Genomic DNA, 25,789 nt, shown 5'->3' on the forward strand with positions numbered 1-25,789 from the left:
TCTGGGGGGGGGGGTGGTCTATTCCAGATTCTGGGGACTTGGATGGTAAAGAAGTTTTCTCTTATGTCAAGCCTAAAATGGTCTTCATGGAGTCTGTGACTGTTAGACCTTGTCTTCCCTTGTGGTGCCCTGCTGAACAGATGTTCTCCCAATTCTTGGTGTACATTCCTTATACTTAGGCTGCCACCAAGTCCCACCAGAGCCTTTGCTTTTCCAGGCTGAAGAGTCCCATGCCTCTCAGCCTTTCCTCATAAGACTTGTTCTCTTGTTCTCTGATCATGCCTGTGGCTCTCCTCTGGACTCTCTCAAGCTTCTCCTCATCCTTCCTAAAGTGTGGAGCCCAGAACTGAATGCAGTACTCCAGCACTCCTCATCAAGGCCAAATACAGCAGGAGGATAACATCCTGGTTCTTGCTTGAGATGCATTGATAGAGCCACCAGGCTTTTGTTTGCTTTGCCAGCTGTGGCATCACATTGGTGGCTCATGTTCATCTTCTGGTCAATCCTGATCCCCAAGTCTCTTTTGGTCATGGTGCTAGCGAGCGTAGCACTGCCGAGCCTATAGGTATGATGTGGATTCTTTTTCCTGAGGTGGAGCACCTTTCATTTCTCAGTGTTGAATGCCATCAGGTTTTGATCCTCTCACTTTGTGAGCCTGTCCAGGTCGGCTTGAATTGCCCGCCTGTCCACTAGTGTGACCACGTTTCCCCATAGTTTGGTGTCATCAGCAAATTTAGCTAGTCTGTGTCTAATATCTGAACTCAGATTGTTTGTAAATATGGTAAAGAGTACTACTGTTCCAAGTACGGAACCCTGGGGGATACCACTGGTCACCACCCGCCATGTTGACATGGTTCCATTTACTATCAATCTCTGGGTCTGACCACAGGGCCAGTTCTTGAGCCATCGGACTGTAAGGCTGTCATGGCTGGCGTTCCCCAGTTTAACCATAATGACTTCATGGGAGACCAAGTCAAAGGCTTTTTTGAAGTCCAAATACATTGTATCAACCTCTTCTTTGTCCACATGATGCGTTACCTGGTCATAGAAGGAAATGAGGTTGGTCAGGCAGGACCAACCCGCAACAAAGCCATGTTGGCTATCTTTCAGAATATTGCATTCCATTAGCCTGTTGTTAGTGGTTTCTTTGAATTTTTTTCTAATATCTTTCCAGAGATTTAGGTCAAACTGATTGGCCTGTAGTTTCCTGGATCTTTCTTCCTCGCTTGCTTGAAGATGGGCACCACACTGGCCCTGTTCCAATCCTCAGGAAGCTCACCCAAGTGCCATGAGTCCTCAAATATCCTCACCGTTAGCCGAGCTATGATGTCAGACAGTTCTTTTAGCACTCTTGAGTGCATTCCATCCAGGTCAGCTGATTTGTGAATGTCCAGCCTCTCAAAGTGTCCCCTCATGAGATCTTCCCCAATGATGGGTGTGTGTTCTCCCATACCCTGGCAATCCTGCTTCTTGCTTGGCAGGGTGATACCCTTGGGCTGGTGGAAGACCAATGCAAAGTAATCATTAAGGAGATTTGTTTTTTTCTTGGGTGTCAGTTGTCAGCTGCCTTGTTTGGTTTAGCAAATGTTGCATTTGTTTTTCTTCTGACTACCCACATATCTGAAAAAGGACTTTTTGTTGCCCTTGATTCCTGTAGCCAATATAAGTTTGGTTTTGGCTTTGGCTTCTTCCTAGTTTGCTCCCTATAGGTGCAGGCCAGTGCTGAGTACCTTAAGGAGCAACCACTCCTTGTGGACTCCCCTCTCTGTTTAGATCCTGGTTTCTCAGGGCCTCGGCAACCAGCCTCCTGAGCTTATGAAAGTCAGCTTTCCTAAAATCAAGGATTTCTGCATTGCTGACTGATTTGTCAGTTTTGTGATGGATAGAGAAAGTGATCAGTTCATGATCACTGTCTCCAAGCTTCCCTTCAATTCTCAGGTCACTCACTAGATCAGGGGCAGGCAATTATTTTGAGCGGAGGGCTGCTTACTGAGTTTTGGCAAGCCATCAAGGGCCGCATGACAGGCAGTCAGGGGCAGATAAATATTAATTTACTAATTTTTTTAGGGGCCCTGCAGGCCGGATAGAATGGCCTGGCAGGCTGCATCCGGCCCATGGGCCGCATTTTGCTCACCCCTGCACTAGATCATCCCCTTTGGCCAATACCAGATCCAGGAGTGCCTTACCTCTTGTTCGCCCATAGAGTTCATCAATGTAGGTGAAAAAGCTATGCGACCAATCGGGTTTGGCAGAGTCGTCCTCCCATGAGATGTCAGGGTAGTTAAAGTCACCTGTGACAACCGTGCACCGAGTGTGCAGTCTCTGCCAGTTCCCTTGCAAATGTGTGGTCAAGATCTTCCTCTTGATTAGGAGGTCTATAGTAGACTCCTACCAATATATCTCCTTCACCACGTCCCCCTCCCCCCCCCCCGGTAATCTGACCAAAAGGGTCTCAAGATGCCAAACTCCATTTGTAGGGAAGTTTACTGCTCCTTCACATAGAGAGCTACACCCCCGCCCTTTCTAGCAAGATGATCCCTCCTGTACAAGCCATCTATACCTGTGGTTCTATAGGTGGAGTCGCACTAAGTTTCTGTTATTACTATAAGATTATATTGATTTTTATTTAGCAGGAGGGCCAGGTCCTCCTGTTTGTTCCCCAGGCTCCTAGCATTTGTATACAGGCAGGTAAGCCTGCCATTGGAGGTCCTGGGCTTCCCCGCACTGCTAGAAGAGTCCCATCCCTCGGCTGGGGTAGGAGTGAATTGGAGTGTGCCTTGTGCTGTATGACTTACTGATTCTGCAGTTGTTGCTAGGTAGGCTTGCACTGGTGGTTGTCTGCCCATCCCCCGGTGAGCTTAGTTTAAAACCCTGTTTAAAACTGTTGGCAGGCCCTAAATTCTTTCCTATTTTCAAACAACTGCTTTTGTTTGTAACTGTGATTATCAAAGTCCTCTGTCTTTATTTTTAACTATTTTTTAACTTTGTAAGCTTGTGAAATAATTTAAGCTTTATTTTAAGAAAAGAAAATCACCCTCACTCCCCTGTGTTGCTTCTTCCTTCTCCTCCCCTTCTTTATAGGTTTTTCGGGCTTGTTTTTGTTTTCTCACTTTTTCTTTTTCTGGATACAGGTTGTTTTTCCATGGGTCTGATTTCTCCTCCCTTCCTTCCTTGGTTTCACTGTGTTATTCTGTCTAACTGAAATTAATCTCTAGGCAGAGTACAAACACACAAGGCCCATGACTTACTTATACAAGACTTTGTGCACCTGGATGGACTTTAGTTTGTCTTCTTCTTTCTCATTAATCTTTCCGTTCTCTTTCTAGGGTACCTGTCCCTTCCTTTTTTTCCCCCAAAAATATTAGTGGCTTTCTACCTCCTAACACCACTCTCATCTGGCAGAGGATCTAAATTCTGTTGTCCCTCTTGATGGCCCAACACTCTAATCCTCAGACGAGAAGCTCAGAGCTCTGTTTACTTTTGTCACTGTTTACAGATGTCTTAAGGGTCCTCCCAGAAAATGTCCCCTATAGACCCAACTCCAATCCAAGGCAACTATATTCTTCTTGGGTCCCCTCCAGAAGTCAAAGGAAAGATTCTCTCTGATGGTAATAGGTATTGGATGAGCTTTCTCAGGAGAGAGCCATCAAACAAAATCCTCTGGGGTTATTTTTCCCTCCAGTTCTATCTGTAGTATATTTCTTTATTGTCCTGGCCCATCTTCCCTCTTGCAGTGCATTCCATCCTCCTGTGTAGTTTTCTATATATTGTAATTTTCCTTTTGACCTTTAACAGGAGGAAAAAATGCTGTTATGTAATGCATACTGCATATTTATAGCTTGATACTGAGCATGTTTGACAAAATTTAAAAGAAACCTTGAAGGACATTGATGGTATCTCATTAAATATTTTATAGGTAGCCATGCAAAGAAATGATCCTTCTGAAAGGTAGTTTCCCCCACCTCCCGTTCTTAAGAAGCATTTGATTAAGCAGGTTCACCCATAATCATTGTCACTTGTGGCTTACCTAAAAATAACATCCCTGTTCAACTTAACACCTTCTCCTCTCACCTCCCACACATACACACCCTATCACCAGTTTCCATGGAAACCTAATTGGAAAACTTGTATATGCCAACCATGTCAAAGACAACTTTTCATGAAAAGAAAATGCACCTTGGATGCAATAAGAAAACACTGCTAAGCCTTCATTGTTTTCAATGTGCTTGCTAAACAGCTTATTTGAGCAACCATGTTAAAGTGGATTAAGTTTTTTCTTCATGAAAGAACAGCACATAGTTTGTGCATTTCAGGACAAACTCTCTGTCTGAGACATTCCTACTGAGGAATGCACAGCACTTTCCATCAAACTAGTATCTAAACAGAGTTGTTCTCAGATACTGGGTGCATTTACTGGATGATTTTAGGTGTTTCTGTTTTGGAGAGAAAGGGATAGGGGAGGTGAAAACAGACTTAGTTGAAGGGCAATAATATGTGCCAAAGAGCCTGGTATTCTTTTGGTGATTAAGAATACCTTTCTGATGCTTAAAGATCTTCTCCTTGGTGTTGAACAACCATGTTAAGCTTTAAAAGAATTGTAAGGGACTCTTGTCAACTTATCTCAGTGTAATTCATCAATAGTTACAGGGGTGTAGGTTGTAGCTGTCTAAGGACATAGGCAGACAAGATTCTTTGGGTAAATCTGATATCTTTTATTAAACCAACTAAATACTTAGAAAAAATGTTCTTAGCAAGCTTTCAGGTTTGAAAACCCTTCATCAGGCTGAGGAAGCATCTGCAGTTGGTGTGTGCTCTTCCTGGATGGAATGGAAGAGCATATAACAACTGCAGATGCTTCCTCAGTCTAACGAAGGGTTTTCAAACATGAAAGCTTGCTAAGAACATTTTTTTCCAGCTATTTAGTTGGTCTAATAAAAGATATCAGATTTACCGAAAAAACTTTGTCTGCCATTCATCAATAGTTGCACTGCTGTGTAAAATTAAAAAAAAAAAAAAAAAGTTCCTTCCCACCCACCCCCAAAGGCCATTTAGAAATCTCTCCCACATCTCTTCTGGTTTATTACTTTTTTCATTTATTTGAAAAATAGGACAGTGGAAAACAGGTATCAAGACCCAGCTTACTTATAAACTGCGCTTCCGTGCATCTGTAGCTGATAAATTAAATTTGCATCTGCTGAGTGTAATTTATTAGCACTAGACTCTGGAAACATCTTCCATGCCCACCAATAAAGTCCACAACATACTTTTGTGCAGAATAAATGTTTACAAGTTCAGGACATTCTAGTTACTCAGGACTCTGTGTACTTGCAGAAAATGTCCAAGAAAAGTACAGACTGCAATGATGAGCATTCATTATTTATTACCATAAAATCTAATCCAAAGGGATTTGGCCTGCTTTCTGTATTTCACAATATGAGGAGAAGTAACATAGGCTGTTAGCATTAATGTGTGCTATCCAGGTAATGAGAATATATCCTAAGAAGACAGGAGTTGTTGGTAGAAAGGTTGCTCTTCTAGGCAATATTTTTTGGTCAGTGTGCCAAAAAACACCACAATGCCTACCTTGGAAGCTGCCAGAGTGCTGGCATGCCAGAAAAACAAAATGAGGGCAAGCGGTACATGGCAGGATGCCCTGCTTGTGCCCCTTGCCCCACACCCAAAGCCCCTGCCCCCCAGCACAGGCTCTGTGGCTGTCAGCAGCTACCCTGGCTCTGGGTAGCTGCTGGAGCCCGGGCTGCTCCCAGCAGGGCTTGCAGCATCCCAGCTCCCTGCTGGGAGCAGCCCGGGCTCCCAGCTGGCAGCAGCTACCCAGAGCTGGGGCCAGCTGCAGCTGGGAGACTATAAACAGATGTGCCAGGCTCCAGGCTCTGGCACCAGCTCCGTACCAGCACATGCAGGCGTCCCTCAGAGCTGGCAGTGGGAGGGGCCTGAGGCAGTGCAGCCCCAGTCTCTCCCTCGCTCCCAGCACAGAGGTGATGGCAGGGTTCTGGAACCCGGTGCAGCTGTTTATAGCCAGTCCGGGCTCTGGGCAGCTGTAGCAAGCAGCAGGCAAGCTGCAAACAGCTGCACCGGGCTCCACAGCTCCGGCATCAGCTCTGTGCTGGCGGCGACTGCACGGGCACCTCAAGGTGGGCTGTGCTGCCCTGCTGTCTGCCCTGAGGTGTATGCGCAGTTGGTGCTAGCATGGAGCTGATGCCAGAGCTGTGGAGCCCGGTGCAGCTGTTTGCAGCTTGCCCGCTGCTTGCTGCCATGGACCAGAGCCTGGGCTGGCTACAAACAGCTGTGCCAGGCCCCCGAACCCTGCCATCACCTCTATGCTGGGAGCGGGGGAGAGACTGGGGCTGTGTTGCCACAGACCCCTCCCCTGCCGCCCACTCTGAGGCGTGCCTGCATGTACCAGTACAGAGCTGATGCTGGAGCCTGTAACAGGTGTTTGGAGCCTCCAAGCTGCAGCCAGCCTGGCTCTCGGTAGCTGTTGTCAGCCGGGAGCCCAGGCTGCTCCCAGCAGGCAGCTGGGACACTGCAAGCAAGCCCTCCTGGGAGCAGCCCAGGCTCCATTGCTGGCAGCAGCTACCCAGAGCCGAGGCTGGCTGTGGTGTGCTGAGCAAAACGGCTTTAAGTGCCATGCTCGGCACACGTGCTGGGGGTTGTCAACCCCTGGTCTAGCACCTCATAATCTTGAATATATTTTCCTCACAGCACTTCTGAGAGGAAAAGCAGTGCAATTACCCTGCATTTTGTGATGAAGAACTAAGGCAGTGGATGGATTAGTCACCTGCCCAAAGTCACCCAGGAAGCCTGTAGTGGGGCAGGAACTAGGTTCCAGGTCTCTCAATACCCAATACAGTACCCTAACCACTGGGTCACACTTCCTCTTTGCCTACATGATGGCATAAAATAATCACAGATTTTTCATTACAAAGAATAATTTCAGTCTTAATATTGAACAATTAGATTTAAATTTGACACGTGACATCTTGAGGTCATCCTACTTTCATATTAAGATTGAAGGGACAGGATATTCAGGTCCGGAAATGAATAAGGTTTTTTTTTTTTGCAATGCTAGAAAAAAGGTCACTAATGTTTATACTTTTACACAACATCTGTACTTCAGCATGATCAAACTACCCATAAATGGCACTGCTCTCCAGTTTCACTTTCCATATGAGACCTATTGCTAATCCTGTGCTGATGATCTGTACCAGGAATCAATGGGAAGTAGGCATGCAAAAAATAGGACAATGTATAATCCAAACCCTTACGTCAATTTGGCCAATGAAATCAGCTACAAAATGTGGTATATTAAATTCGAGATATTTATTATGTGATGCGATCACTTTATTGTGAGCAAATAATAAACACTCAGCCATCAGTGCTACTGAGTAGGTATTTTGTTTCTTTTTTCATATTTTTCTATACCTGAATCAAAATGCAGTTTCCAGACGCTCCTGGAAGTGCCAGTGACACTTCTCTTGGTGCCCCCACTCCCCAGATGGCACTCACAAGGGGGTCACCAGTGCTCCCACCTGCCTCCCCTTCCTGTCACTTAACCAGGGTGCACCAGCACTCTAAGGGAGTGCACATGCACCCCTGTGCATCACCTATGCATCACCACTGGCCTTAGCCTTTCTAATCTGCTCCCTACAAGTGCAAAACTTCAACCCAGTATTTTTCCAGTATGTGTGGACAATGGATGTTTTTGTTTTTTCAATTCTATGCATATCACTTATTCTCCATGTGACGGGCTAGCTGGCAGTGACTTAGCCCAGGGGTTTTGAAAAGGCAAAAGATGATTGGAGGACTTGGGATTCCCTTTCCTCACCAATCGGGCCCCAGAGACTCACCCTCCGTGTCCCCTGATTGGCCACTTGGGTCACCTGGAGGGGGATAAAAGGGGCAGTGTGGCTGACTTGGGAGGACCAGTGAGGGACCACAAGGAAGAAGCTTCAAAGAGTTGTCAAGAGCTGGGCCAGCAGGGTGGAAGCAGTTGCCCCAGAAGCACCCGAAGGAGTGGGACCTGAAGGCAGCAGTTGGATCCTCAGCAGCGTGGCATGTGGCTGGTAGGAGAGGCTCCCCACTGGGCTCCAGGATCGCCTATGGGAGGCTGTGGCCAGCAGGAGAGGCTCCCCAGCTCCAGCAATGATCTGAGCATTGACTTGAGAGGTTCCCAGCTCTGCCTCCAGCTCCTCCAGCAAGAGGCCAGGCAGCTCGACATGAGGCCGTGCTCTGGAGAGATCAAGACCCCTAGCAGCTTAGCATAGGATAAAGACTGGTGGCTGTGTGGTAGTGTCTGCCTGCCATGTAGGTGATCTGAGTTCAAGTCCTAGTTGGGGTGACTTGGGGTAAGTGAAGTAACAGAGAGAAATTCTTGCTGCAGTGGAAAGGGGTCATTGTGTTTTCCCTCTTTCCCCTTCTCCAGGTACCTAGGCCCTATATTCCTCGTCATTTCACATTTTTGTATTTTGTGCCTTTTATATTTCACCAACCAGTATTGTTTGTTCTGCAGTTCATTTTATATTTTGTTAACTCTGTCTTTTGTCAATGATTATAAGCGTCTAACCTTTGTTGAATCCTGCCTCCTCAGGACATTATAGTGTCCCCTATACCCCCTGGCTTATGCCTATTATGTTCCCAGTATTGTTCTCTCATTAAAAGGTATATGGTTAAGGCCCCATTGATGGTCTGTCCTCTATATGGGGAGGAGAGTCCCTACACCTCCCACAGTGCTTGTGCACCTGCTCTGATATCTTCAATTGGAGAGGGGGTACCTCTTGGAGTACCGCTTGGGTTACATCCATATTGCTGGGTCCAGATTAGTGACTTCAATTAGCCTCCTTTCTGTGTTGCTGTAGAGTATGTGGTGAACTCAGAAGCTTCATAGTTTGTCATTTTTTAATGCCCATGAAAGCAAACAATTCACCTGAGCTCATTAACATAGAGTACATAGGGTGCATAGGGAGTCAGTACAGCTAATCCTGATTTCCTCAGGTATGAGATCACAATTAGGCCTAATGTCAGAATTTACAGTGATAAATGGTCTAATAAAAGATATCACCTCCACCAAGAGTTCTGATTTCTTTTGCCTGCCAACCAACATTGCTACACTGTAAATTGGGGATACAGGTTGTAGCCTTTGTGAATTGTATATTAATATCTGCAAGTTCTGCAAATGTGTAACCAGAGAAATGGAGATATATGTATAGTTATCATTATGATCATAGAGGGCTGGTAATCACAGCTAATCTCTTAGAATGATGGTTTAGTCATTCAATGCTGGTTTTGAAACTGTTGTTTATAGAGGTTTATTTATGCTGAGTCTGCTATTTGCAATATATGCAGGCCACTCAGATACCTAGGCAACCTTTCAATTGCATCTTTTGTGTTCAAATTTTACCTTAGTCATCATTATTTAAAACCTAGGCACCCATCTTTGTCTGATTCATCCACCCCAGCACCTTCCGCTAAAACCTGGAAGAGAGAAAGAAAACAGATTTGGTTGTAAGGAAGAAGTGTCAAAAACCCCTGCACTTGCACAAGTCTATTAAAGAGGCCCTGCTCCTGTAGGTTATGGAAATAAGGCATTCTGCATCTGCCTGCTTTAGTAATGTGCTGAAAAATACAGGGAAGCTGCTGTCTCTTAAACTCTTCAGAGGCTTAGGCTTCTGTGAAGAAATTGTGACCACTTCTGTCCATATCTGTCTTTCTGAAATCCTGTAATTTTCTGTACCTGTGAACTCTTCAATTTTTATAATCACACGTCACAGTTGAGTTTCTAAGAATTTAGAGATTAACAGACTATGATTTTTAACATGAGCATATAATTGCCAAAGATAGCTACAACCTGTGAATGTATCAAAGGGAAAATATGGGCTTTTGTCAGTGTAAACCTGGAGTAACCTTATTGATGTCAGTGTGGTGACTGAGATGCAAAATTTACAAAACTGAGTTGAAAAATCACGCTTTGTGATCCTAAATGTTGATTAGTACATTTTAAATGATCACTTTACAAACAAGAATCATACCTCCATTTACAGTAATCAAAGAATAATATTTCTGATCTCACTAAACATTTGCCTAATTAAGACAAGATTTTGAAGCAGAACTGTTAACAAGCCCCAAAACTTACAGACCTGTGAAATTAACTAGCCAAACCAAGCAGTTACTGATGTCAGTGTGTTACAGAACTATTAAAGACTTGAACTAAGTATTGTTAATGCAGGAGAATAACTCTAAGGAAACTATGGATGATATTTCACCACACTGGATAACCTTACTGGAAGAAGAATATGTCACTTTCAGTAATATTTGAGGTGTCAAGTCCAAATATCTTTTTTTAAGTAAACAAATAACTTCAAAAGGTAGAAAAAAAGTTTAAACCAAATACTACTTTCAAGGCCAAATTCAAGTTCAGTTGACCTCAGAGTGAGTCTTTCCACTGACTTTACAGTGTTTGGAAATCAGAACCTTTATGTCATAGAACTGTTTGGGCCAAGTTTTGTGTTGGCCTACACAGTGGTATTGGTTGTATTCTAGCTTAAACTCACTGGGTGTGTCCACATGAGTGCGCATGTGCCTCTTGCCCTGCCTCAAACTCCTTTTGCCATCGAAAAAAAACCTGTTTAAAAAAGCAGAGGGCATTGTCCCAGATCATGCCCTGAGGCAACCGGAGGCTGGGACCTCCATGGCAGCCAGAGCATCTCTATGGTTGGCCTTCGTCCTGGTGCTGAAACATGCGGCCGGCCAGGCTGCATGTTTCAGCACCAGGGCTCCAGTGCCGGTGAGTAAGGTGTTGGGGGGCTGGAGGAGGGGGGAGGGGACCATGGGGAGGATCCCCGACCCCTGCTGGGGATGGCCCCTCCCCCCGCCAGCCTCCCTGAGGCCTCCAACCCCTGCTGGGGCCGGCCCCTCCCCTGCCAGCCCCCTGAGGCCCCTGACCCCTGCTGGGGCTCACCTCTCCCCCTGCCAGCGCCCCCATCCCTGCCCCTCCCACGCTATAGCTTAAAAAAACAAAACAAAAAAATACCCTGGTACTTATCAGCAGCTCTGGCTGACTGGGGCCCTGCCTCCACAGTGTGGGGCAGACTGACAGCCCCAGCAGCCCCAGCCTGGGCTTTGCTGCTTCCCCGCTGTCCTGTGCTGCCTGGGAGGCTCTGCCAGGAGGCCCTGGAGCCCCCCCACCGCTGCTTCAAAGGTAAGCAGAGGCTTTTTTTCCCCATTTCTTTTTGGGGTTTTTTCTGGGTTTTATGATGGTGCCTGGGGTGGTGGGGTTAGCCATGGGGGGCTGGGGGTGCAAGTTGGGGGGTGGGATTGGGTGGGGAAGCCATTGGGGGGCTGCAGCAACTAGTGCAGGATGGGGCCAGGAGTGGCAACAGTTGGGGTAGCAGTTGGGGGGCATGTGGGTCTTGCAGGGGGATGGTAGCTCCTGCGGGGACCATTTGGCCCCCATTGGGGGGGCTGTACCACTTGTTTGGGGGCAGACCCCTTGTGTAGGGGGCTGAAGCCCTTGTGTGGGGGGCCATCTCCTTGTGGGAGTGCAGCAAAATGTGTGTTAATGAATTTATGAAACATGTATTTAGAGGTCACTTTATTATTATGATAAGAGACTTGCTTTACTACTGTAGCTATATCAATAAGACATTGTCCAACTGATTGCTGTCTCTCTCTCTTTATAGTGGTCTTTTGTTTTACTTGTGCAGGGACATGGATTTGTGGGTATTTTACAGTGACTTTGGGGGTTTTTTTATCAGGGATTTTTCAGTTTTCCAATAGGGAACACCAGAATTCCTGCTAAGGAGGCCAGTGGTAGGACCCTGCCTGCTCAGAACTGGCACCTTGGACCCTTTTAGCTATGACTGACCTCCTGGACAAATGGGGCCAGGAGGACATGCTTTGACAGTTTAAAGTAAGCCACCATACCCAGAACACCATACCCAGAACACATTTGTACCCCTTGCCCAGATGGCCGGGCAAGGGGCACAAATGGCAGTAGTGCCTCACAAAGGCCAACCCTGCAACCGCAGTCCACTGGCAGCTGGCCCAGAGGGGCAGATGCCTCTACTGGCTCTGCAGTCCCCATCTGAGTCTGGCAGGTGCACAGCAGGTCACAGCCAAGCAGCAGCCCCCACTGCCAGACTGCTGCAGTAGGTAGAGGGTGCAGGGAACTCTCAGGGCTGCTTCAGCAATCCAGGTGACACAAGGGATAGTGTCCCCCAGTACCAATTGGCTGGGCCGCAGAAGCTCCTGAGAGCTAGTAGCTCTGAGCTACTTGCCAGGGTGGCTTTTTGTATTGCTGGGGCCAGGACAAGGCAGCTTTTTATACTGCTGGGGACAACACAGGTGCTGGCCCGGGGCTATACCTCCCTCTGGCTGAAGATCTGGGAGGAGCCAGGCAGGGTTATTTTGCCCCAAGTGGCACAATTTGCTCCACAACAAAGTGCATGTCCAAGCACATGCGCTGAAGCAAAAAGCCCCAGCTCAAGATTGCACCACTTCTTTTTGAGCTGATGCAAGCACACGTGCTTGTATGTGTGGATGCACCCACTGATGTCACCTTTTTGAGTTAAATCAAGAATGAAATTAGCCCCTTGGTCCCTCTTGTGAATAAGCCAGAAAATAGGTGTAAATGTGATATTAGTTTAAGTTGTGACTTTCTGACTCAATCTGGCAACACAAGATGGCTTAAACTCTGCACAGAAGAATGAAAGTAGAGCTGGGATATAGGAAAAGGGGGTGAAAAGTATAAGACCATAGGGCATCTTTACACATGCTCCAGGCTTGGGGAAGTATCACAGCGGGGTCCTACAGGAGGGCCGTGATCTCCTTAAGGCCCCCTTCCTCCATGCCAAGTTGGCCCAAGGGCACCCTCTGATTCTCGCCCGCCACGTCTTTGATGTTTAAGTAAGTTTGGGAGGCTGCCTTATGCCCTCTTGGTCCCTTCTCAGTGTTGATTCAGACCTCGTGGTTTCCCGGACCTCTGATGGGTTCTGCTCTACCATTGGTGCTTCACGGGCACCCTAGCCTTATGGGCTATGCGTGGCTCCAACCACCCCTTTCACCACGCCCCAAGCCTCGCAGCTGGAATAGGTGTTGTTCAGTCTCTCTCTGTCTCCCTCTTTCCACGCCCTCTCTCAGGGCCTTCTCTGTAAAGCCCCCCTTCTCCGGGGCTCACCGCACTGCTGCCCCCCTTCTTCGGGGCTCACCGCACCCGTCCTGGGGCTTCTCAGCAATGCCCCCTTCTCGGGGGCTCACCGCACCCGCCCTGGGGCTTCTCAGTAATGCCCCCTTCTTGGGGGCTTCTCAGCTGCTTCTCTCTGGGGCTGGGGTCTATACACCCCGAATACTGGGCCCTCACTGGTGCTGGGGTCCCCACACTAGTGTGAGTCCCCTATGAGGCCTCCTCCATCTCCTGATAGCCTCACCCAAATCACTGGTGTAACAACAAAACAAAACACAAGCCCCTAGGCTATAACATAACTTAAAGCCACCCGGCTAAAACCACATGGCTCAGACATCCTAGAGCTGCCATCCTTTACTCGGCTTGAGCTGTACCTGCGGTCAGGCTTCTTCTTGCATCTTTGCTCAGGGAGCTTCTGGCTCCTGGCAGGGAACTCCCCTGGCCTCAGCTCCTGGGCTTAGCCAGGACCTGCCCCTTACAGCTAGCTGACTGCTGGCAGGTGTGGGTCATTTGCTGACTCCAGTTTCTCTGGCAACCAACAGCTGGGCTCCTTATTCACTGCTAGGGCTATTTCTCTAGCAGTTTCTCCTCTTTAGGAGTAGGGCACCTCAGTGCTCTGCAACAGGGAGATTTAACTCTAATTAAACTCTAATTAAAGTGCCCTCAGCATCTCATGTATTCAGCATCCTGCTCTTCAAAATGGTGGTGGGGACACTTTAACTAAAGTTCATCTGATGAGCTTTAGTTAAAGTACCCCTGCTGCCATTTTGAAGCACAGGGATGCTGATTACACAAAATGCGGAGGCTGCTGGAGTATGCTAATTATCACACTCCAGCAGCCTTAATAAAATCTAATCTGATGTAATGTAATGCCAGCGTGTCAGAGCAGCATCCCTGCACATATACAGCGACCCATAAAGATCCCATCTCACAGGAAAAGTTCCTTAAAGTCTACCCATGGTAGAGTAAATGGCAGAAATGCAACTAGCAGGACAGTGTACAGAAAACTTTTAAGGAGGTTATTGAAAAGAAGATGCATCACATGGATACGGGAATAATGTTTTTCTCCAAACTTTTACTACTTAGCTGTTAAGAATCTGATATGTTATTGACAAGTAACGGAGCAAAACAACGTGGAAAGGCTCATGCTGGGGCTATCAGGCTGTGACCAGAATAACCTGAGATGCAGAAAATATGAGTGGAAAATACTTATGGACATGTGGCAGTAGCATAAACAGAAGCAAACACCCCACCTGGTCCAAGAGTTTTGAAGGTAGTCAGTACAACCCAAATGAATGACTAACAGTGGTGGATGAGATACCAGTCAGGTGCATCCTTAGGCAGCTTTTGCCAGGAAAGTTCATGTGACACTCCAGGTGTAGTTTAATATTGTCCCTTATGTGAGGTCACCAGAAGGGTGACGGCGTAAAACCAGTCTGCCTTCCCTCAGAGGCAGAATGCTTGTTTTCAGGCTGGTACAATTTATGCCTCCAGGCACTAACAGTGGTGATTCAAACCCAGTAACCCTATCTCTATTTAAGGACTTTTTGAATGAGGCACGTTGACGTTCATCTGACTTCTAATCTTATTTTTCCAATGTTCTTTTTTTATTTCTATTTTTATGGATTTTATTTCTATTCTTAGGATTTGGAAGAGGATGATGATGACCAGCCCCTCAGCCTGGCTTGGCCTGAAACTTCACGCAAACAGATCACATACCTTATTTTTTTACCCATTGTTTTTCCACTGTGGGTTACCTTACCAGATGTCAGAAAGCCTGTAAGTAATGACCCTTCTGCTGTTATATAAGTTAATATATTTTGCAAAATGGACATTAGTTACCCCTGCTTGACACAGTTTTGATGTAGTTTAACTCAGTGCAGTAAACTCAGATAAGCTAACAGATCAGATCTGTCTATGGGCTAGAAAATTTCAAACATTAGAATGGGGCAGTACTTATATTCTTAGGCTTCAGTTTCTCCGTTTTTATGCTTCTATAGCATGTTTTTTCTGAACCATTCTAAACTTCATAATCCTTAATGCTACTATCAGGGGACATGGGTCTGTAGAAAATGACCAACATCAAGTAGCAGGTTGTTAGTAACAGAGTGCATCTACACATGCATTAATGTGCTGTTGTTACTCTGCATTGTTTGGTATGTTTAATATGAGGTACTAACTAAGTGCACAATAACCAGTGCTACTGCACACTAGTGCTGGCACGCAGTCTTTTTGTGTTGCTTAATGTGCAGTACACTAATTTTACTGTGCACAGATTTTGCCACGACGTGTTAATGTGCAGAAGAATTAGTCTAATGCACATTAAGCATCTCATAGATGTGCCCACAGTGTGGGGAAAAAAGTACCTTTTGGATTGATGCAGGCTATGCATGAGTATTGCTTTCAAGAATCAGCTCACTTATTTAGTGAGGCAAAGGAAAAGAAATATAGATTTTTTTAGTAGATTCAACCAAGTTGTTTTTCATTTTTTTTTTCTTGTGGAAAAAATACAGCACTAGAATCATTAACCTTAAAGCAGTATAAAAATTATCTGAAAGGTAACAGCTGGGTTGGAATTTATATGCATAAATATTTTACGGCACAAAGAGAGAGGCTGTAATAATTTTCTTTGGGTCTTGATGGCTACATTTCTCAATGTCCATTATGCAGCACTTAACCACTAAGGAAGTCCCACACACAAGGCAGTTCCTCACCCATTAAAAACATGCTGTGACATTGGCTCTGTACTGATTCAAAGGGAAGACTGCCACCTATTGGAACCTTACTACTACTGCCTGCTGTATCTTGGTGATCCTTGGAATTCTTCCATAACAGCAGTTACCTTGCCTAACCCAGCTAAACTTCTCTGAACCAACTTAGTTTGTGAGATCTAACAAGATCTCTGCAAAGCAGGGGCTCACCACGCAACAGGGTACAGAGGTAGATCAAACGCTAATAGCTAATTCTGTTCTCAGATTAACTCAGGCCAGTTGTGTAATTTTTTTTTTTAATTATTACAGGCTATAAATAGACATGTTCTTTGGAGCAGGATTAGCTGTACTGGGACGTCTGCCTCATTGGCATCTATAGGCATTGCCAACCTTTGTGCTGCAGGGTGGGGTCCCTGCCATGCCCAGGGCTTAGCTCCAGATGCCGTACCCCAAGTCCCACATGCAGGTTCCCTTGCTTGCAGATGTGCACCCCAAGTTGGGGCACAGCCACCTGATATGAGTCCTATAGCAATCCCCAGCAAGGATTTCCTGCAAGGGAATTCCCATGCTGTGCAATAAGCAAACAGATGTCCTCCCCACAAGCTGTGACTGCCTTTGGACATGGTAGTATTTTGGGGCACTTGGAGCACACCAAAGGGCTAAGACATCTGCTTGCTCGCAACTTGTGCCACCATAAAAATGTTATGGTGGCCCAAGAGCAACATCTGTTGGCACATACAGTTGTCTCTGAGGTTCCTGGACAATTTACAACCCGTGTTTGTCCTTTTGTTTCCTGTGTTTTATTAAATTAAGGAAAAAATAATGAGAACACAAGCTATAGTGCACAAGACACAAATTACCTCAGGAGTTGGCAACCTTTTGCCACTGCACATCAGAGTTTGCAACCCAGCCTCTTGCCAAGCGCCATAAATCTCTACCCCATCCACAGAGCTGAAGCCACCTGCTTGAAAATAAGTGCAGGCAGAGGTGAAGCAAGCTCCTGCAGCAACCTGGGCAGAAGGTAGATTGCTACAGGGCTGGTGAGGAGGATGCAGAATCTTACCCGACACCACTCTCTTTGCACTATGGTAACAGCTGCTGCTCCTGGAGCAGTATGGGCTTGGGCTGCTGCAGCTGAGGGGCAGGCTCACTGCAGTGCAGGCTGCCTCTGATGCCTTGTTCACACCTCCCACACCAGATATGCTACTGGGTGAGGAGCTGCACCTCCCATAGTAAAAAGGCAGGGGGGAGTTGGGAAGGGCACCGTTTCAACCCCTGGCCTCTATACATTGCTGACTGCAGGGCAGCCTGGCTTCCAGGGTCTGGCAGCTCTGAGGTACACCTGCTAGAGCAGAGACTCCTAGGAGGGCATTCTGGCACCTTCTCTAAGTCAGTGCTCAGGGTAGGGCCCTGCTCACCTTCCCCTTCACCAGGAGTTGCAATCGTGAGTGCATGCAGGGCTGCAGAGAAGAGTGTTGGGGAGGGGACAGGAGCCTGGTGCAGCTCTGTGCCAACCAATCTTCTATGACACCCTGTCCTGTGTGCTGCCCCAGGCCAGGTCAGACCTTCCCCAGCTGGATCCACAGGCTGAATAAGTTTGGCCATAAGTTGCCGACCCCTGAATTATGTCATAACCATTTTATTAATTACAAACCAGGTGACAAGAGAAACGTAAGCCTATTGTTAAGTAAATGAATCATTCCAATAAAGGCTAATGAAAGACAGAAAAGAGTATTGTTTTCTTCTAATCTCTTGCAGGAATAGTAACTTTGTTATTTGTTAACGGTAATCAGACAGAGGTACATGCCTAAAGAGAACAGAGGTTCTCTTCAGTGCAGCGTATGTTAGCCTTACATGGGCAAACTTCAATTAAGGAAAGAGTTTTTCTTGAGTAAAAGCTGAGAAAAACCTGAGTGGACTTCAAGATTTCTATTTTTCTGTACATTCTCTTTATCATCACTTTAGAATGAAATGGAGAAGACTGTCCTAATGAAAAGCACTGATCATTTTTAATCTGAGCTTTTTATTTGGATTCACCAAAGGTTGATTATTAATAATAGTAACTGTCTATAATAATTCATCATGCCTTAGCTCTCTTATATTTACATCTCCAAACAATGGTAGATGGTAGACGCACAAAAGCTAATAAATTATTACTGGAATAATCCATCAAGTATTTTACTTTTTTCTCCTTGAATCAAAAATAGATTTAAAACTTCAGGGAGACAGGGTCTAAATCCACATTCTGCCTTCTGCCTCCCACTCATATTTCCCCTCCTCCATGCTGAAAAACTTCAGTTCTGCACCAAATCCACAAGCTGAAATAAGACTTTTAATTTGCTTTCAGATAAAGAATCATAGCTTTCCAATTTTCTCTTCTAATGTTTGTGCTTTCTTTTAGTTTTCAGAATTCATCAAGAATTCTTGCCTAGTACCAAAAAACAGCATATGATATAAGACAAGTTGTGAACTCTTTTCAATATGTATGCAAAGAAATACATGTATAAAAATAACAAATACATTTGCAACATTTTTGCAGTACTGAATACTGAAAAAAGTGTTGCCTACCATTATTTTGAATACAAGTCTCCAACTAAAATTGAGTTTGCAACATTTTTTGTTCATTCTCCTTAACATGTATATACTACAGATTAGAGCAGTTGTTAACAAGAATGATTTTGGAAAACCAAAATCTCATGAATATTCAAGTAGCTTCATCTCCATGTGAATAATAGCACTGGAAGTGTTGATGCCAGATCTAGCCCATAGATGTCCAATAATTTAGCCCAGATGTCCAGCAGGAAATACTTCACCATGATATAAAGGATGAAGTACATATGCTTATGTTGAAAATCAGTGGGCAGCAGGAGTTAGGAAGAATCTCATTCACTTAAAAGAATAGCTTGTCACATGGGAATATAAGGAAAGAAGCTGAACACTGCATGCAGATTGTAATGCCATGTAATTATAACAGGAGAGGTAGCAGGATGGATCGGTGTGACAAGTTGTTTACTTTGAATATTACTGTCAAAGAATTAACCAGATGGTTACAAAAACTGTGCCCAGCGGCCTAACTTGTCAAATCAGCTTGTTTGTGACTAATACTCTCACTTATTTAATGCACTCCCCAACCTGCAACAAGGAAAACCTGGTTGATTAGGATGGTTCAAAAAGTGCTTTGGAATTCACATTTACATGCACAGTGTGAGGCAAACCTAAAACACCATTCAGATTTTCAAGGGAAATTTATCATTGGAAAACCTATATGCAAATATAATTTTAAGTAGAAAATATTGAGGACCACGGGAGGCTCAGACTGGCGCATAAGGTGAGCATGTATATGCAAAACAACTGTATGACACTTTTGATGTCTTCTCTGTGTCCACTTTTGAAAATTGTTCTCCCCACACTTCTCCCCACCCCCAGTGCTTTTTTCTTTGTTCTCCTTTTATCTCTCTTCTGGCATGTTTTTCAGCTGGATCAAATAGGGAATGTCCAACAGCATTTGCCAACACTACATTCAGTTCTAGAAGTCTTTCTCATTTAAGAAACACCAAATGTCTTTCAAAATCTAAATCCTAGCTTATTTAGGATCCTGCTATTTTAATTTTTTTCTGAATTTTTTCAAAATGTTTCTGAATTTTGTCCAATTTACACATAAATGGATTTTTATGTGTAAAATAGAATGATAGGAGGCTATACATTAGTTCAAAAGTGATTTTATAACTGATGCAGTAAGTGACTTACATTAATAAGGAATCACTGGTTTAATATACCATTTACTTAAAGCCATCTTCATGGAGATAGACCTACCATCACTAGAGCACTGTTAAAGTTACTTGAAGTAAACTGGAGGTAGATTATTTTTCCCCAGAAAATTCATGGTTGGCTTTTTATTCAAATGTCAATAATAACTACTGTTTAGCTTTTGGAACTGGTAAATTAGAAATTGGTTCTAGTATAAAACTGTGGGCCCTAAATAAAGAAATATTGATAGGTATCTCTAAAAACTGATGAAAGTAATAATATTCTAAACTTACCAGTGTCTTGTTCTAAGTTAGACCCACATTTGCAGCTGTGTTCCTACAAGATCTCAGGTGGTAGTTGGCAACTAATGGCTAGCTCTTTTAATATCTGTAACTAGCATTTGTATAGGGCTTTTCATCGCTATATCCCCAAAAAATTACAAAATAAATACATATCATTATGTACACATTACTGTTATGAAAATGGAGGGATTGTGAGACAACATGATGTAACTAAGCCGATCCACCAGGCCAGCAGTAGGGGCTCTCATATTCCAGTCTCTCACATTTCAATCTCTCATATTCCAGTACAGTGCTCTTCCCATTTGACATTATTGCTTCTCCCTTTACAAACTTTTTGCTTAGCAGAATTCTAGTAACTACACAGATTCTTCAACTAAGTGAACCTTTCTGTCCACTGAGAGCCCTGTTATCAAAAGGACTCTGGGCAAGGACAAGAATTTACCTATAAGCAGGATAAGAACCTAAATCAACAAATGATGGATGAAATATAAATGAATATTCATGTCTCAGTATGTGTGTGAGGCAAACATATGAATTATTACGGTAAAATATTGGGTAAAAATAATAATAATATTACAAAAATCTAAATATAGTTGATTTATATTTGATCTAAATATACAAAAATATTTTGTTTACCAGATCATTAACCTCAGAAACACTCCATATTCTGAAAACATCCTTTGATCACAATTCCCATTTATTTTAAACTTTTTATTTAAAAAACAATACTTTCAGGTATGCAGTACTGATATGGTCTTGGAGAAATAGCCTTGAATAATTAAGGCACTGTGCTATACAGCAGCACATTCGAACAGATCTCTGTTCAAATTGACATTGCTAAGTGGAAAAGACATAATTAGTGTACCCACTGTGCTTCTTGAATTTGTTCTGTTACCATGACCACAGTGGTACCAATTTGTAATAAACTAAGTGCTAGCATCTTTGTACAGCAGCCATTACAACAGCTGCAATGGTGCACTGGAAAGAAGTGTTGTTGGAAAAGCTCATGTCTGATAGCTTTAATTCATTTTTTTCAGGGAAATTTTCAGAACTGACAGCTCTGCATGTTCCCAAGAGCTTGCAAATTACTTGCAACAGTGAACATGAAAAACTTTGACAATAATTACAAGCTAAGCAGGATTTTTGAAGTAGAAATCCAGCTTCAGGAAAAACAGTACACCCACTGTTTTTACTAAACCTTTTATATGCACATTATATGACAGTATTTATTGGATTTCTGTCATGATTTCAGCTTCTATAATTGGCACAGGCTTTACATTTTGCATTGTTTGAGTAATAATGTTTTCTACTTTAAAATAGATAATTAATCTGGAAAGTCTGTTAAAATGCTCCTCACCTTGAACTAATTCTTATCAGTTAATTATGCTGACATGGAATTGGCTGAGACCATCAGGGTGCATGTATCCTGCACCGTTACTGACTCATAATTCTCAACTGTACAGTTCCCCATGTTCTTCTTCCTTGTGGGCATCTGATTTGGATAGGCACTGTCTGGTTATTTTACAAGAACCATATGGTGTGAACCATCTGGTTGAATGACAACCTGTCCCAGCCACCTGCGGAGGGTTCAGGATTGAGAGTATGGTCGGGGGTAGAAAGGTAAGAAAGGTTTATTGACTTAACAAAAACACAACTACGCGTAGTAACAAGACGAACAATGACAGACAAGAAAAATTTGTGTCGGCAACTTATCGGCAGTCCCCTCTGATGCCTCATGTACAACAAGTTTCTCTTTCCACAAAGCTCAGCGAAGTCAGGCGTCCCCGATCAGCGCTGTCCGAGAGGCACCGGGAAGGACTCTGGTATTCAGCCCTTGGGCTCCTCGAGATCAATGGGCCCACTGATCCAGGTCAACAGCTAAATAATCCTTTTCACTGAGCTGTATCTTCCTTCTGAATGATTTCCGGCTGTTTAGCCAATTTATAGCTTCTGAACGGTACTGATAATTTACAGCTACTCAGATTCTTTTTACTTCATGTGTTCTTAGACTGACCAATAGCAGTACAAGCATTGCATTCCTTTTGATAAGGTTAATTTTAACTATGCCACAGGGCCTTACTACTTCAAGGCGTTGCTAAATTTACTAGGCCTTGCTGTATACAAGGCCTTACTACATCTTAAACTTTAATTAGGCTCTTAGCAACAACATATATCTTAATAGCTAAACAAATGACAGAAAAACACTTGGTCTAATCTTCACAGAGCCTTCACCAAGCACTTTTATCACACAGACATCATTTTCAGCTGTCACAACAGCCATAGGATCTGCATAGTGTACAGTAGGGTTACTGCTTGACAACTGTATGTTGAATATGCAAATTCCACTGCTCTGATTGGCTGTCATATTTAGCATTTTAAAGCTCACTGCCAAAAATACATATATTGGCTCATCATCTAGTTCCTTTACCTGGTAAAGAGAGAAGCAAAACATTTACACATGAAAAGAAAATTATTTAATTTTTTTGAAAATCTGGCTGTAAAAATACTGACAAGGAATTGAATATCATTATTTTGAAAAATAAATAAACCATTATCAAATCACCACCTCTCTACTTACATTTTGGTCTGGGAAGAGGTTGTTATATGGGTTGGGGTTTTCCTGTTTAAAGCAGGCACATATGACTCCTGCATGTGGAAATACTGTATTTCCCACAAATTCTTGTTAAAAAATTACTTATATAGTAGGTGGCTGATTGATTTCTTCAATATAGAGTAAATTATTTCTTTTTATTATTGCTATATAAACATATATGAAGTATATCAAACAAAATAGCATATTGATTTTTTTTTTTAAAGTAGTGTTCCTCATGGTAACAGAATTTATATGCCAAGTGCTATTTTCATCAGTGTTAGACACAATTAATTTAAAAGAATATCCTCTCAGAAACTGCAAAAATTTTCCCCCTCTAACTAAATGTAGCCACTTAAAATTGTATATTTCAATGGATACTTCATGAATATAATTAAACCTACTCAGTCTTTAATGTGTATTGTGATAGATAATACATTTTTTTTTTTTTTTTTTTACTTCTTGATAATTATCTAAATAAGCTCACATTACGGAATCCCTCTTTGCCATAGGCCAGGTACAGACGTTACACTTTTACCAGTATAAGATAAAAAGGTCAGCACACAAAACCAGCCTATATCCATAACAGAACAGAAGTTCAGCACCCATAGACTGGTTTAAAAATGGTGGAACCTGATCTAAGATTTGCTCCTCTCCCACAACAGGTGATTGTGTGTTCTGTTCACTACTGATCTATGCCACTTACAAAAAAACACGTAACTTAGATTGATTCCACCTCGGGCTTTTTGAATGTCTGTACCTAGCCTTAGTATTAATTTACTAACACAAATTTCAATGGGACTTCTCACATTATAATAAATGCTGACCAAGCTGAGTTTTGCAACTTGGTCTTTAGCCATCTGAACAGCTAAAAATAGATGTGGATTTTTAATTCTTCTTTCATGAGCAGGGAGAATATAAAAAGCTACTTCCTTCACTTTCCATCACTAAGCTTTTCCTTTTTTCTTGGTCTGTTGCCCACTGAAATAAATGGATACACCCCTGTGTCCATCAATGAACTTTGTATCAGGTACTGAGGGTTTAAAACATTTACAAAATATTCATATTTTTATTGAACCAGTTCTGGTGGTTTGGATATCCTACTCACTCCTGTTAGCTAGCATTTATCCATATAAAACAATCCTTGACTATTTTGCTACCCCCAACGCATGCCCATTCTGCTTAATATACAGAAAAACTGGCATGCATTTCTGTGACTGCCCTTGAAAAGAAGGCTTTAGAATGACATTAAATGATAAATTAGCAATGTTCGGATGGTACTTGCTTTCCAACTCTTATTTGAGTTGAGTTCAGGGAAAGTAGTGGGATGTTCAGAATGTTTCCAGAGCTAATTCTCTCCCTGCAGGATTTACTGATGCCTCTCAGAAGTTCTTGTTCTTCTGAAGCACGTAGGAATGGCAGACCTATATCTAAAATGGAGCAAAGTGGAAAATACTTTATAATTTGGACCATACTTCTGAGAACTGCTTTTCAAAGAAGGAACAGAGAGAGAGAAAGAGGCTGCAGAAATCAAACAGTTTACATGTAAATCTGAGAGTTTGGTGGCCAGTTCTGCAAGATCACCTTGGATCTCATGTTTTGATTTGAATGCACCAGCTGAGGAAGCTAGTTTTGGATAGTTTTGCCAGCTGGAGAAAAAGCCCCATTCTTGTGGTCCATGTGGACAAAAATGCAAAGAGAAGTTGATGACTATTTAATGGGCAGAAGTATTATGGAGTCAAGAACAACAACAATAAGCCATGGAACCAATACATAAAGTGGGGAGTGATGCATTACCACAGTGATATATTATCACTCATTGTTTCATTTTGTATGACCTGATATGAGAATAGCCTAAAAAATGAATGATTGTAAAGAAAAATGACTCTTTAAAGATGGGAAGCATCTTCCTTTTGTTTCAAACAGTAATTAAATTGACATTGTGTTTGCCCAGGACAGTGTTATGATCAAGATTCCTCTGCCAAACCACTTAGCTTGAGCTCTCTCTTTTAAGCATGCACAGCTTGCTAAAATAAAATGTGGATTATGAATGAGGTTGAAAAAAACAGCGGCCAAAATAACTTACAAATTTTAACATGACCCATTAATTGGTGGTGAGAATGTTATATATTCAGAGTTTGACATTAGTAAAGGAGAAAAAACATCATGAAAATGAGGCTGCTTTGCTGTAATATAGATGTTGATATTCATTAATAGGCTTCAAAGAGATTAACATTTGAGCAAATTTACTTTTCTTTTATAACAAACCTCTACACAGAACAAAGGGGAGGGGTTTCACAATAACCAATGAACACATTTTTTAAGGATTTCTAAATGCTAATTAAAGGTTAGTATTCTAAGAAAACATGATTCACTTAGAACTTTAGAATGTACATTTTTTTAAATTCTAGATCTTGAAACACTCTTTATCATACCAGCTGTGAAAATCGTGTGCTAAAATACATTCTTAATGTATAGTTAATTGGACTAAAAGCAACCTGATATATGTATCTTGTTACTAATCTTACTAAAGGAATGTGTGTATACATGTAAAAATGTATCTTCCTTGTTGCAACTTCTTTCCACTTTCTGTCTGATACTTTGTGAATAAGCATTATTTCACAAATTAGAAGCTAAAGCTTCAGCAAAGCACTTGAAGTAATTGGGGCCAAAGGGAATATTGAATGAATGACAAGCCAATATTTACGGTCCAGTATAAATAAGTGTCACTGCTGTGGTTTCATAAAACAATCTTGTAGGCTTTTTCCAATTGAAGTCAGTAGAAAATTTGCTTCTGTGCAGAAATCAGTGTCACAGCATTTGTGATCATGCGTAGATGAGGTAGTCAGCCTTACCTTGATCACTGTGAGGGTTTTGTTTTAAATTTGTTTAGAGACTGTATTTAACATGGATGCTGACTTCATCTGTTTATTTCCTTTTCAGTCATCCAGGAAATTTTTTCCTGTTACATTTTTTGGATCGATCAGTTGGATAGCAATATTTTCTTATTTAATGGTCTGGTGGGCGCATCAGGTAAGAGAATGACACTGGTATGAAATGAAACTGTCCACTGTGTTTCAATTTCTGAATAATCATTCAGAGTCAGTCAGTCACCATGCTGGTTATTAGCTCCTTATTCTGTGAGGTAGAATGGCTGGTGTGGAAGTGTCAGAATCTGACAGAAGTGGGTGAATAAATGTATTTAACAAATATTTGACCATTCTCTTAATATCAGAACCAATGC

General features: G+C 43.0%; 1 protein-coding gene across 3 annotated transcripts in view; it reads left to right on the top strand.

Moving 5' to 3' along the window:
* The window catches only part of SLC24A2 (solute carrier family 24 member 2), a 182,262-nt gene that overhangs the window by 143,686 nt on the left and 12,787 nt on the right, over nt 1-25,789 (top strand). For all 3 annotated transcript variants that reach the window (XM_019480761.2, XM_019480763.2, XM_019480762.2), the window contains 2 exons: nt 14,840-14,974; nt 25,489-25,578. In XM_019480761.2, the coding sequence (XP_019336306.1) occupies nt 14,840-14,974; nt 25,489-25,578 (225 nt within the window). The remainder of the gene's footprint in view (nt 1-14,839; nt 14,975-25,488; nt 25,579-25,789) is intronic.

The sequence above is a fragment of the Alligator mississippiensis genome, chromosome 3 (genome assembly GCF_030867095.1).
Source record: "Alligator mississippiensis isolate rAllMis1 chromosome 3, rAllMis1, whole genome shotgun sequence".
Taxonomy (NCBI): Eukaryota; Metazoa; Chordata; order Crocodylia; family Alligatoridae; genus Alligator; species Alligator mississippiensis.